Source organism: Alligator mississippiensis, chromosome 7 (genome assembly GCF_030867095.1).
Source record: "Alligator mississippiensis isolate rAllMis1 chromosome 7, rAllMis1, whole genome shotgun sequence".
NCBI lineage: Eukaryota > Metazoa > Chordata > Crocodylia > Alligatoridae > Alligator > Alligator mississippiensis.
The window spans coordinates 28655629-28668927 of record NC_081830.1 but is presented as its reverse complement, the minus strand read 5'-3'; the positions used below and the strand labels follow the sequence as shown (position 1 = coordinate 28668927).

Below are 13299 nucleotides of genomic sequence, written 5' to 3'. Positions count from 1 at the left end.
ACCGTGCATTTCTGTGCTGCAAGGAAAATGCACCCTGCAAAGACAGCTGCAAAGTGGCGGGAACTCTCTTCCTTGCACGCGGGTTCTCTGTGCAGCAAAACTCCACCGTGCAATGAAGCTGTAAAACCACGGGGATAATTCTAGTGCCGAAGCACACACAAAATCATACCTTTGGGTCATGACAGTCTTCATAAGTATATCTTAAAATGATCATTCTTTCTCATCATGAAAGTCTCTGGAACACACCTGCAGCATCCTGAGTCCTTCTGATTTTTAACAGTTTCTTTGCCTCTGTTTTCTTGAACAGGGACCAGGATATCCCACCTACCAGAGGTAGGGACAATCTTGAGGATAGCTCTATCAAGCCTTCAGTCAGCGCAGATGTAGTTAGGGATCTTCTGGAAGGGCTAGACATTTTTAAATCTGCAGGTCCAGATGCCCTCCACCCAAGGGTGTTGAGGGAGCTGGCAGGGGCCATCGTGGAGCCCTTGGCCCGGCCGTATGAGCATTCGTGGTCATCTGGCCAGGTGTCGGGGGATTGGAAACTGGCTCACGTGGTCCCTATTTTCAAGAAGGGGAGGAAGGAGGACCAAGTAACTATAGGCCTGTAAGCCTCACCTTGGTACTGGGGAAGATCTTGGAGAGGATCATCAAGGAGCACATCTGTGGGGGGCCTGCAGGGGAGATCATGCTCAGGGGCAATCAGCATGGGTTCATCAAAGGCAGGTCCTGCCAGACCAACCTGATTGCCTTTTATGACCAAGTAACTAAATCCTTGGATGATGGTGTCGCTGTGGACATAGTCTTTCTAGACTTTAAGAAGACTTTGACACTGTCTGTTACTCCATCCTCATCAATAAATTACGCGACTATGGCATTGATGCCTACACAGTTGGATGGGTAAAAAATTGGCTGATGGGGCGCACCCAGAGAGTAGTGGTGGATGGGTTGTACTCAACCTGGTGAGATGTGAGTAGTGGGGTACCCCAGGGCTTGGTCCTCAGGCCCGCACTGTTTAACATCTTCATCAGCGACTTGGATGAGGGGGTGGAAAGCACGCTGTCCAAGTTTGCTGATGACACTAAGTTGTGGGGCGAGGTGGACACACTTGAAGGGAGAGAGAGGCTGCAACTAGATTTAGGCAGACTACAAGAGGGGGCAGACGAGAATAGGATGGGGTTCAACGTAGACAAATGCAGGGTGCTGCACCTTGGGAGAAGGAATCCACAGCTTACATACAGGCTGGGGAGTTCCCTTCTCGAAAGCACAGAGGCGGAAAGGGATCTTGGAGTCATGATCTTGGAGTCATGATTGACTCCAAGATGAACATGAGCCGCCAATGCCAGACCGCAGTCAGCAAGGCCAGCCATACCTTGTCATGCATCCAAAGGTGCATCTCAAGCCAGTCCAGAGAAGTGATACTTCCCCTTTATGCGACTTTGGTCAGGCCGCAGTTGGAGTACTGCTTCCAGTACTGGGCGCCGCACTTCAAAAGGGATGTGGCCAGTCTGGAGAAGGTTCAAAGGAGGGCCACCCACTTGGTGAGAGGGCAACAGGACAGGCCCTATGAGGAGAGACTGAGGGACCTGAACCTGTTCAGCCTCAGCAAGAGGAGGCTGAGGGGGGACCTGGTGGCTGCCTACAAACTCATCAGGGGAGATCAACAGCAAACAGGCAGAGCCCTTTTCTCCCCAGCACCACCTGGGGTGACAAGGAACAATGGTAATCAGCTGATGGAGAATAGGCTTAGGTTAGAGATCAGGAGGCAATTTTTTACAGTTAGGGTGGCCAAAATCTGGAACCAACTTCCCAGGAAAGTGGTCCTCACCCCTACCTTGGGCAAATTCAAGAGGAGGTTGGATGATCACCTGTCTGGGGTCTTGTGAACCCAGCATTCATTCCTGCCTGTGGCAGGGGGTTGGGCTAGATGATCTGTTCAGGTCCCTCCTGACCCTAGCTATTATGAAACTATGAAAGTTCCTCACAGCTTAAGAGCTCTGCCCAGGGCCTCCTTCACTTCGCTGTTTCTCAGGCTGTAGATGAGGGGGTTGACCATTGGGGTGAGGACAGTGTAGAAGACAGACAGCACTTTGTTCAGGGCTCTCCAAGTATCCACTGTTGGGGTGAGATACACAGCAATTATGGTCCCAAAGAAGACCGTTACTACAGTGAGGTGGGAGGAGCAGGTGGAAAATGCCTTTTGCCTCCCAGTAGTAGATGGAATTCTCAGGATGGTGGCAATGATACAAGCGTAGGATGCCACGGTCAGTAGAAATGGTGGCAATGATCCTAAGAAAGAAAAGGCAAAAATTGCCACTCGGATCCAGTGGGTGTCCATACAGGAGAGCTGTAGCAGGGGTGTCAGATCACAGAAGAAATGGTCAATTTCATTGGGGCCACAGAAAGTCAACGTTGACATTAAGCTTACTATTATGGTGAGTACCAGGTATCCGGTTATCCAAGAACCTGAAGCTAATTTAGCACAGACCCTAGAGTTCATTACAGCTGCATAATGCAGGGGGTCGCATACTGCTAAGTACCGGTCATAAGACATGACTGACAAGAGGATACATTCAGTACAGGCCAGACACACAAAGGTGTAAAACTGAAGCAAGCAGCCAAGGAAGGAAATGGTTTTGTTATTGGTAAGGAGACCTGAAAGCATCTTGGGCAGGATGGCAGAGCTGTAGCAGGTCTCTAGGAAGGACAAATTCCCAAGGAAGAAGTACATAGGGGTGTGCAGGTGGTGATCACCCACAACCAGCACGATGATGAGAAGGTTCCCAGCCATGGTCACAATGTAGATCAGGAGAAACAGCAGGAAGAGCGGAATGCGCAGTATAGGTAGATTCCCAAATCCAAGGAGGGTGAATTCTGCAATAATGGTTTGATTTCCCCTATTGGTGTTTGCCATGTAGTGAACCTACAAGAAGTTATCACCAGACAAATACTGAGAAGCGGGGTGGTATTCAGGTCTGTGCACTATAGTAGCATTCAGCTGCAGTATCACTAAATCTCTATAGCACGTGAGGACACTAAACTTCCTCTATTTTCAAATTTTTCTGCCTTTATTAGAATGAAAAGTAAAAGTTTCAAAATTCCACGTGAAATGAAAAGTCTTTTTAAGGCCAGGGACAGACATTACACTTCTACTGGTGTAAGTTATCAGAAATTGGTTTGTAAACGTAACAGAAGTTTGGCACACATATCTGGTCTGTATCCATAACAGAATAGAAATATGGTAGGTAGATGGGTTTAAAAATGGTGGAACCATGTCTAACATTTGCACCCCCACCAAAGGGCAAAAGGCTGTTCTGTTCACTACCAATCTAAACTATGTGGCTTAAAAGAAGCTGTGTAACTTAGATCAATTACACCTTGGATTTTTGAATGTCTGTATCTAGTCATATTGTGTTTCTGTGCTGTCCTAATGATTTGGTTCCAAGAAGTAATCTAAATGACGGGTCTTCTTATTCCTATATCATATAAATAATAAATATAACATTTTGTCGAAACAATATATAGAGTATCCCATTAATATATTGTAAACATCCAAATGAAATGAGGAATAACAATGTTACCAAAGCCAAATATTTCCATGTGATTGAGAGGTTTCAGCACCATCAGTTCAAGTAATGTTACCTTTTCCCTATTAAAAAAAAAAAGGAATAGACACAGACCTGTGAAATGCTTTGATTTCTGTAAAATATCAATAACTGATAGAAAACTGCCTTCTCTTGCAGCACAGGGCACAGTATTTTTGTTAGGACCTGCTGAGCATACATTAGATACTACTTGTCTACTGCCCCTCTTCTTCTTTTGCCCCTGGCATGCTATAGCTTTTTTTTTTTTTTTTTTTTTTAACCTGTTTTGGGCATTTTACCTGGCACCTGAAGGTAAAGATTTTGGGGGATTACTTGCATAGCAAGATTTTGCCTCCATTGTCCAGGAGCTAGTTCTTGTCTCATGCTCTATGTCCCCTCACTCCCTGCAAGGCAGTCCCACCAATTCTCTTAAACAGTGGGGCTGGGGTTTTCTAATGGAGCCCTGGTTAAATTGGGAGTACTCTCATTGGAGTCAACAGGTCTGAAGCACCTCTCGCTTAGCTCTGTAAAAATCTTTATTTGCTACTTTAGACTTAAGGAGGCTTTTTCTTCTTTGGATAATCTGGGCAGGAACCAGGAAACTAAACTTCGCTGGAATTAATGGAGTTACATGGGGTTCAAACCAGTGCATGTAGCAACAGAACAAGGACTGGAGAGAAGTGCACTGTTGCTAAGGATTCAGTGACTGGATGGGCTCAGCTCAAAAACTTGTGAACGAACACTGCTTCTTCTAACTATGTATTTGGAAACTATTTTGACAAGCAGTTTAGTTACCTGTATCTTAGCACCCACGTAGTTCTAGAACTGCTTCCTATTTTATTAATGCCTTTTTTGTTTCTGAGTTTTGCCAGTTACAGCTGAACCCAGCAGAAACTTATGGGATTCAACAGCTTGTAGAGCTGAGACATCAGAGCTGAACATGATATTAAGAGGAAGTTATTCCAGGGAATATCTGGAAAGATACCTGGTGCAATCCTTTTGAAGGTACAGAATGTTTGAAAACAGTGGGTCAGACCAAGAAGGCTTCTCTTTTGTGGAGGATGCAGCTCCACTGAGTAGTCATTAGTCATTCTGGATATTTACTCTGTCAAGCTGATAACACTCTAAAACATTTTGACAATTTGCATAATTTTTGGAAATTCATTTTCTAGAAGAGACCATATGATTACCTTGTCTGATGAACTCTTCTCCTGAGTGTTTTACTTTGTGTCTTGTTAGTTTTGATAGATGCTTGACTAAAACATTCAGAAGCAACAGAGAAAAGAAATCTTTCATATATTTCTGAATGTTAAAGAACTTGGTAACCTGAGTTCCTTGAAAACAAACAAACAAAGTTCATTTTCATGTTTTTTGGAAAATATATGTTTTTACAGCTAAACAACAATATTCAATTTTTAGCTCTGTCCTTCTTTCTCAAATTCTGTCAACCCTTCCCGCAGTGGCAAAATGTTAAAGGGGGAAAAGTGAACCCTCAAAATGTAGATCAATTTTTTTCCCCAAAATGTTGAAGAAAATAGCTCTATTTGAGATATGTTAAATGAAAGTAATACTTTTTTTCCATTAATTAATTTGTTTATTTAGGCAGCATTTATAGTAACAGGAACTACCAGACTAATTGAAATCTGTCTAGGTAGGAAGAGAAAGAAGCTGGAGAGGGAGACAGACTTCCTTTCTTTCTGAACAGAACTTTTTTACTTCCTTTCTGCTAATTAAATGTATCTAGGAAGACAGTAGTGGACATAGACAACCCTCCCAAAAATTTGTATTAACATAGGAAGGTTAAAAAAAATAAGACTTAGGAATGCATTTACATACAGCTCTTATACCATGAAAAATTACCTGGAAGGAACTGCTGGTTTTACCTGGAATTTCCTTGTGTCATTCTCTAGAAACTAATTTTGTAACTTCTCTCAGGCTTTCTGTGAATAAGGCACTGGGGGCTGGGTTTGTAAGGTGTCCATCCAGCCTTTATATGGCAGCTGCATGTGAAGATTTTGGGGGATTCCTTGTAAAGCGGGATTCTGCCTCGATTGTCCAGGAGCCGCTTCCTGTCCTGTGTTTTACATCAGCTCACCCTCAGCAAGGCAATCCCACCAGTTCTCTGAAACAGCGTGGATGGGATTTTCTAACGCAGCCCTGGTTAAATTGGAAGTACTCTCACTGGAGTCAACAGGTCTGAATCACCTCTCATTTAGTTGTATGAAAAGCAATATTTGCTGCTGTAGAGTTAAGAAGGCTGGTTCTGCCATGGATCACCTGGGTGGGAATCAGGGAGGAAAACTGCACTGGAATCAATGGAGTTACATGTGGTTCAAACCAGTGCACGAAGCAGCAGAACAAAGACTGGAGAGAAGCATATTGTTGCTATAGATTCATTGACCTGATGAGTTTAGCTCATAAACCTGTGAACAACACTGCTTCTTCTACCTATGTTCTTTGAAACTGTTTTGACAAGCAGTTTATCTTAGCATCCAGATAGTTCCAGAACTACTTCTGATTTTATTACAGTAAAACCCCAGTTATCCGGCTTTTTAGTAACTGGTACTCTACTAACCAGAATTTCTGGCTGCCTGGCTGGATGCAACAGGAGGGCTGGGGAGTGGTAGGAGGCTCGCCTGTTCATAGCCACCGGCGCCACTCACCACCCTGCGATGTCGCTGCTCCACATGTGGCCGGAAACTCCTGTGCCTCAGGTAACCTCAGCATTTTTAGATTATCAGCACCCCAAATTCCCCACTTGTGACGGTTTTCATGGCTTTTACTGTATTGTCTTTCTTTGTTTATTTCTGAGTTTTGCCAGTTACAACTGAACCCAATAGAAACTGATGGGATTCAACAGCTTGTAGGGCTGAGACATTTAGAGCTGATCATTATAGCAAGGTAAAGATTTTTTCAGGGAATACCTGCAAAGGTCCATATTGCCATTTTTGAAGGTACAGAATGTTTGAAAACAATGGGTCAGGCTAAGAAGGATCCTCTTTTGTAGAGGGTGCAGCTCCAGTAGTGGTAGCTAGTCATTCTGGAAATTTACTCTATCAAGCTGATAAAACTTTACATTTTAAATTTTCTGACAATGTGGGTTATTTTTGGAAATTCAGTTTCTAGAAGAGACCATGAGATTGCCTTGTCTAACTCAGCTGCTAAATGTTTTACTCGGGTCTTAGTTTTGATAGATGTTTGACTAAGACTTTCAAAAGCAACAGAGAAGAGAAATCTTTCATATACTTCTTAATGTTAAATAGCTTGGTAAACTGAGTTTCTTGGAAAAAAAATAACCAAGTTTTCATTTTCTTTGGGGGGGAGGGGGGGTGAAATATCTGTTTTTTACAGCTAAACAACAATTTCCTATATTTAATTCTGTTTTGTCCTCTCATTCTTTCTCAGATTCTGTCAACCCTTCCTGCAGTAGCAACATGGTAAAGGGGGAACCCCCCCCCCCAAAATGTTGATTAAAAATTGTTCCCAAATGTTTAATAAACATTTTTGAAATTTGCTAAACTGAAATAACATTTTAGTTCTTGTTTTTCCACTTATAAATGAATCTCTTTAGGGAGCTATGATAGGAACATACCGATTACCAGACTAATTTAAAGCAGTTCTCAGTCTAGACAGAAAGAGAGACACTTGTTTTGTTTTGTGCTTTTCTGAACAGAATTTTAGAAGGTCTCCTTTCCATTAATTAAATATATCAAGGAAAACAGCAGTGGACATAAGACAACCAAAAAACCCAAGAACCCTGTGCTGACACAAGAAAGTACAAGAAAACGATATCCAAAAGTGCATTTACATAGAGCTCCTATACCATGAAAAATTAGCTGGAATGGAAATGTAGGTTTTACCTTGAGCTTCACTGTGCCATTCCCTGGAAACTGATTGTGTATCTGCTCTTAGGATTCCTGTGAACAAGGCACCGGGGGCTGGGTTTGCAAGGTGTCCATCCAGGCTTTCCTTTGTTTCTGCAGGTCTTTAAAGGATAGACCAGGGGAACTGTCAAATGTTTGTAATGCACACTTTGGAAACACTGTGCTTAATTGGAATCCAATTCTACTCTCCAGGGAAATCCTTCATTTCACATGAGATGTGGGCTACAGGTACTGAAACGTTTCAGGTCATTAATTCAACTCTACAGTTGATCATCCAATGCTCCAAATGAATGGGTAGAACAAGAAATGTGAGGACACAGGGCTGGAGGGGACCCCCTTGGCCACTAACTCCAGGCCCCTGACCCTAAAGGCAAGTGCCTCATATAAACTTAGTTAGAGTTGCAGGAGTTTAAATTGGTGGCCCATTTCTACACAGATAAATGCGGTTTCAGTTGTCATGAAAGTTTTCACAGGTTTTGGTTAAGTTACATGAATGTAGGAGGCTGAGGGAAAGTAATAAATTCAGGGCTAGATTAATGATGCTGAGGCCAGAGGTGAGGTCACCCTTTAATCCAAGATGCTGGGGATTAGAGCACTAACCCAGGAAGGAGGTAGGAATCAGGATTAGCTCTTTCGTTTGAAAGGACTTGCAGCCTCACAGGACCGAGACTGAACATATAGTGGCTACTATGGGAGGGGTGTGCAAGATTTTTGGGTAGAGTTCCAAAAACACCCACAATCTCAATTTGTAATTTGTTCGCATCCCAGTGTGGACGGCAGGGAGCCACGTGGGGCTCAATCCTTATTGTAGCAGCGCAGCCACAACTCTTTCACTGTAGTGCATGCTCCAAGCAAAATGCCTTCATATGACATGCTCTGGCATTCGTGCTGGGGGTTGCCTGCCCCTGTGCTATGAGATATTCTGGGATGGAAGTGTTCAAACTCCATTGTTGGTGCTGCTGCTTTTGGCATAAATAATTAAAGAGTCTCACTCCACCAGTGTCCCATTCTAAATCCATGTTGGTTTGTGCCTATTAAGCCAGTTAGCTAACCACTTTGTTGTATGTTTATGAAACCCACATTTCTGCAATATTCTTTGGAGAAGGTCATGGGGGACTTTATCAAAAGCCTTACCAAATCTAAGTGCACTGTGTCCACTGTATTCCCTTCATCTACCCAGCTGGATATTTTGTCAAAGGAAGAGATCAGTTTGGTTTTGTCATGCTGGCTGACTGAAATCAGCTTTTTCTCCTCCAGATGCTTGCCAATTAACATCCTTACAATATACTCCCCATGACACTTATGACACACATACCCCTCGTCTTTACATTCTCAGCCCACAGACTTGTGATAAAAACATCTGACTGAGAAATAGGAGAGGCAAGTTCATACCCCTATGGGATAAGAGATGCCTAGAAACAGTGCTCCTGTTCTCCAGGAAGTGCCCTAACCACTACGGCTGAGCAGTGGTTTGCAATCTTTTCAGGCTCAAGGCACCCCTCAATAACTTTTCTGAATATAGGGAGGCTAGTGGTGGCAGAGCTCACCCTCTGGGTTCTGGAGTCCCACCAACATGCCCCATTTTCAAAATCCTAGATCTGCTCCTAGGGTGGCTAGAACTGCATGTGGTATTCAAGATATAGCTGTTCTCTGGATCCTTATAATGGTAGAGTGGTGTTTTGTGTTTTGTATTGTGGTAGCGGTAGTAGTTCATTTACAACTTTTATGAAAACAATACAAAATTGGCAATAACATTACATCAAATATAATAAAAATATATAACTTTTGGTACCTATAATAGCATAAAGAGTATATATTCTACTAGTTTAAACAAAATTAAAACCAAATAGTATGTGACAAAATGAAAAATAAATGAATTGATATTTACGGCAGAATAAAACAAAATAAAAGCAGGGGAACTCTATCTGATTTTGACCGTTATTGCTTCTATAAATAATGTGAATAAACTTAGGGAGTATAGGGCAGGCTGTAAATTGTTGGAGAGCAGTCAAATTGCTTTTCCTTCATTAAAGTGGTATTAAAAAAAAGTCTTCTAATGGGAGAAATTAATTTTCCTTTTAGTCTTTCAAAAAATGAACAGGGCCTCAAATAGTGATTTAAGTCCTTTATCTCATTCTTCCCACAAGAACCTATCCTGCCTCTATGTGGGATCTGACACCATCTGCAGATCTCATTAGAGTAAATTACAGTCTAGTAATGGCCTCTTATTGTTTGTAGTTTTACACCTCAGGCAAATTCATAGGCCAAAAGAGTGCTTTATTATGCTCAAAAAAGAGGAAGTTTTGAGAAAAATCACACTGCCTATGTAATTTGTCTGTGTGCTGGCATGTTTAATTTTTACATTGGTATCTTGTCTGAAATATAGGGGTAATACTGGGTCAGTGACTGTCAGCACATTTCACAGGGCGTTTGTCTGCAGGCAGGGGTGGACCCAAGGGGCATGGGGGATGCAGTGGTGCACTTGCACCCCACTTTGATTCTTGGTCCATCCAAAGTTTAAAACCAACTGCCTGGCAGTGGCAGCTGCCTTTCTGTTCAAGCAGCGGTGAGGGAACCACTTGACTCCATGGCTCATAAGGAAAGGAGGAAAGGCAGCAAGAGGGGACAGCAGCCCCCCTGGCTCTCCAGGGACCTAGCAGACCTCCTGAGGCTAAAAAGAAAGGCCTACAAAGGATGGAGGATGGGAGTCACCTCCACGGAGGATTATTCTGCACTGGTCCGGTCCTGCAGACAGCATACCAGGAAAGCCAAGGCTGTAACTGAACTCCAACTAGCTTTGAGCATCAAGGACAATAAAAAGTCCTTTTTCAGATACGTGGGGAGCCAGAGGAAAAGCAGGGGCAACATTGGACCCCTGCAGAACCAGATGGGGCAACTGACAACTGACACCCAGGAAAAAGCCAACCTATTAAATGGGTACGTTGCATTGGTCTTTCATCAGTCCCATGGGACGCCCATGCCTGCTACGGGACAGGGAAGTCCAGGTGAGGGTGATCCCCTGCCCTCCATTAATGCTGACTTTGTGAAAGAACATCTTGAGAAGCTGGATACCTTCAAGTCAGCCGGCCCTGACAATCTTCACCCCAGGGTACTCAAGGAGCTGGCGAGCATCATAGCCCAGCCTCTAGCACGGATCGTTGAAAACTCTTGGCACTCTGGTGTAGTGCCCGAAGACTGGAAGAAGGCCAATGTGGTGCCTATCTTCAAGAAAGGGAGGAAAGTGGATCCGGCTAACTATAGGCCCATCAGCCTGACTTCTATCCCGGGGAAGATCTTAGAAAAGTTTATTAAAGAGGCCATCCTTAATGGACTGGCCAACGCCAACATCTTAAGGGATGGCCAGCATGGGTTTGTTGCGGGTAGGTCTTGCTTGACCAATCTCATTTCCTTCTACGACCAAGTGACCTATCACCTGGACAAGGGAGAAGAGATTGATGTCATATATCTTGACTTCAAAAAAGCCTTCGATCTGGTATCCCATGATCACCTCTTGGTGAAACTGGCCAATTGTTACCTTGGGTCCACCACGATCCACTGGCTGGAAAATTGGCTCTGTGGTCGGACCCAGAGGGTAGTAATTGATGGAAGTCACTCATCATGGTGTCCTGTGACCAGTGGGGTCCCCCAAGGCTCTTTCCTTAGTCCCATATTGTTCAACATCTTCATTAATAATGTGGACACTGGAGTCAGAAGCGGACTGGCCAAGTTCCCCGATGACACCAAACTTTGGGGCAAAGCATCCACACCAGAAGACAGGCGGGTGATCCAGGATGACCTGGACAGGCTCAGCAAGTGGGCAGACAAGAATCTGATGGTGTTCAACGCCGATAAATGCAAGGTTCTCCACCTTGGGAAGAAAAACCCGCAGCATCCTTATAGGTTCGGCAGTGCTACGCTGGCTAGCACTATGCAAGAGACTTGGGGGTTATCATTGACCACAAGATGAACATGAGCCTGCAATGCGATGCTGAGGCTAGTAAAGCGACCAAAACGCTGGCTTGCATCCATAGATGTTTCTCAAGCAACTCCCGGGACGTCATTCTCCCCTTGTACTCGGCCTTGGTGAGGACGCAACTGGAGTACTGCGTCCAGTTTTGGGCTCCACAATTCAAAAAGGATGTGGAGAAGCTTGAGGGAGTCCAGAGAAGAGCTACGCGCGTGATTAGAGGCCAGGGAAGCAGACCCTACGATGACAGGCTGAGAGCCCTGGGGCTCTTTAGCCTGGAAAAGCGCAGGCTCAGGGGTGATCTGATGGCCACCTACAAGTTTATCAGGGGTGACCACCAGTATCTGGGGGAACGTTTGTTCACCAGAGCACCCCAAGGGATGACGACTAGGTTGAACGGTCTTAAACTACTACAAGACCGTTTCAGGCTGGACATAAGGAAGAATTTCTTTACTGTCCGAGCCCCCAAGGTCTGGAACAGCCTGCCACCGGAGGTGGTTCAAGCGCCTACATTGAACACCTTCAAGAGCAAACTGGATGCTTATCTTGCTGGGATCCTATGACCCCAGCTGACTTCCTGCCCTTTGGGCAGGGGGCTGGACTCGATGATCTTCCGAGGTCCCTTCCAGCCCTAATGTCTATGAAATCTATGAAATCATAATCTCCCTGATTCCTTCTAAACTCTTCATTCGATAGGTGTTAATGAACCTTTCTCCTTTTTAATGTCTTGGCCTTCCGCTAATCAAGCCATCCTTTCTTCTGCAATTCTGCTGTTAGCTGCTCCTGATGATGTGACTCCTATTTCAAAGCCCCACAGATTGTTTTTAACTCTAGCTAAAAACATTAGCTTGGTATGTTAACTCAGGTGAACATCAATTCAGGTGTGGGAATAACTTTCAGTGAAACAGAGGAAGCATTGTCAACTCTTCTTTCCGTTGCGTCCAAACTGCTCCTTGAGTTCTTTGACTGGAAATCCAAATGTGCAGGGGGTCTGAGTCTCTCCAGGCATCCTGCTCCCTCTTTGCTGTGTGGGTGATACTTTAAATCACATACTCTTCACTGTGATTCTCATCTACTGTCAGTATGTTTCACACACTGAGCTCTTTGCAATAATAAAAAGACTCTATTAGGATTACAAGAATTTGGATCTTTATTAGAAATGCCATTTGCTCCATGGTGCTGCTTGCAAGCATGAGGTGCAGCTTGTTTTGGAGCTATTGAGAAATTCTCCAACACATAGAGCTTCCTGGTGTCACCCTCCAAATCATCCCCACTGCAACTTGTGTCCCAAGCTGTAGGAACCTGCAGGCTGTTACCAACAAGAGCCTGTGTCCTAGGGGGCAGGGGCTAGGATGGCTGTAATAATTACTGGTAAGACAGCCAGGCATGGATGAGAAAAAGTAAAAACTCAATGAAGCTGTAGATAAGCCTCTTCAGATATTTAGTGGGAGTGACTACATGAGATGCATACTGTGCATTAGCCTAATAACACTGTGCAGTAGTGTGTCACGGCACAAACCATGCTAATAGCTACTGCGCAGTATTAGGCTAATGCACAGTAAGCATCACTAAATAACCGTGTGCCAGCACTACTGCGCAGTAACTCTAGGTACTGCACTTTTAGTCCATTTTTAAGGAAGTACTAAACTGAATGTGCGGTACTTAAAGTGCGTTAATGAACGTGTAGATGTGCTCAGTTTCTGACTGCAGCTACTCCCTGAGGAAACATCTCCCAATTCCCATCTCTTCTAAATTAAGAAACATCTCTAAATCATAACTTGTATCATCTTCCCCATTAACAATATATTTTCATTGCCCACAGAAATCAATTTTAAGACAAAAATGCTGTAACAGTGACAGGACT

At 44.0% G+C, this 13299-nt stretch overlaps 1 protein-coding gene across 1 annotated transcript; it reads right to left on the bottom strand.

The window, feature by feature from the left end:
* Positions 1–1981: 1981 nt before the first annotated feature.
* LOC102560407 (olfactory receptor 6F1-like) lies at positions 1982–2921 on the bottom strand. Its single transcript, XM_019489805.2, has one exon. The coding sequence runs from the start codon at positions 2912–2914 to the stop codon at positions 1982–1984; it is 933 nt and encodes a 310-aa protein (XP_019345350.2). The 5' UTR covers positions 2915–2921.
* Between the last annotated feature and the right edge of the window lie 10378 nt (positions 2922–13299).

Excerpts from the sequence above, each read along its gene's own strand:
- LOC102560407 (XM_019489805.2), bottom strand. The coding sequence starts at position 2,914 with ATGGCAAACACCAATAGGGGAAATCAAACCATTATTGCAGAATTCACC.